General features: G+C 54.1%; 1 protein-coding gene across 1 annotated transcript in view; it reads right to left on the bottom strand.

Moving 5' to 3' along the window:
- Positions 1–201: 201 nt before the first annotated feature.
- EMH_0033280 (uncharacterized protein) overlaps positions 202–1,055 on the bottom strand; it is a gene marked incomplete at both ends in the record, with an annotated part of 990 nt that continues 136 nt past the window's right edge. The window contains one exon of the mRNA XM_013494729.1: positions 202–1,055. Coding sequence (XP_013350183.1) covers positions 202–1,055 — 854 coding nt within the window.

Here is a 1,055-nt window from a genome sequence, read left to right as displayed (position 1 = left end):
CTGCGAAGCGTAGCCTCAGAGATTGCGCCAATGAGTAGACCGGTAGGCTGCATCTCCTTGCTGCGGCTTCGGATATCATATCTACTTCACATCCCGTATCGAGGAGGGCCATTAGATCCTGTCCCTTTATTCGTACTTGTACAAGTACTGAATTGACTCGAGGTGGGTCTGTAGGTGCGGCCGTTATCTCGCATGGCCCCTTCACTGCGCCGCACGTTGCGTAGGGGCCCGGGCGTTTCCCTGTTTGCTCTGTTTGTTCCCTTGGCGGCGCTGTTCGGGGTTTGGTCTCAGTTGTTCCCTAGCATTTTTCATAAGCCTGCAATCTCGAAATACGTTACCCGGTTTACTACAGAAGATGCAGGTACGCCGTTCAGAGTCTCCGTCTTGCTTTTTAGGTGGTGAGGTCGCCGTCTGCTGACGGTAGCCGCTTCTAGCCCCGCGTTTAGCTGGCTTGGTGTTCACAGCCCCAATATCCATTTGTTCCAAATCGGGATTGTTCCCATGCCCGCTTTCTTCCTTTTCAGCTAAGGCTGTGGGTGTGGCGTGTTTCTTTTCCATTATGCGGAGGTATTCCATCATGTCAGCAAGTTCCACTTTTTCGCCCATCATTTCCCTGCCCGTGGCCCAGCCAATCACTGTTTGCCTCACTATGGGGTCCAGCCCCGCTATAAACCATTGGTAGTGAAGCTCCGGGGCCACCATAGGACTTCGGTTCACCAAGGACTGGTATTTCTCAATGTAGCGCTCTACTGACAGTTTTCCCTGTTTAAGCTTTCTCAGTTCCGCCATAGCCTGCTCGCTTGCGGACGTCCGGATAAACCTGCAACGTACCGCGTCCCGGAAGGCCTGCATGGACCTGATGTGCTCCGGGAACGTTGAGCCGTTGCATAAGTGTAGCCACCATCGCCGTGCGTCCCCTTCTAGCAAGGAAGAGGCCAGGAGGAGTTGAAAGTCTTCTGGGGCATTTTGAATGCGGAGGTATAGATCTAGGGAATTGAGGAACTCCTCCAAAGCCTCTACATCGCGGCGCCCGTCGTATCGCGTGGGACGGCACC

This window comes from Eimeria mitis, genomic scaffold (assembly GCF_000499745.2).
Source record: "Eimeria mitis Houghton genomic scaffold, Emh_scaff1263, whole genome shotgun sequence".
Lineage (NCBI taxonomy): Eukaryota > Apicomplexa > Conoidasida > Eucoccidiorida > Eimeriidae > Eimeria > Eimeria mitis.
The sequence above is the reverse complement of the archived record's forward strand: the minus strand, read 5'-3'. Positions and strand labels throughout refer to the sequence as shown.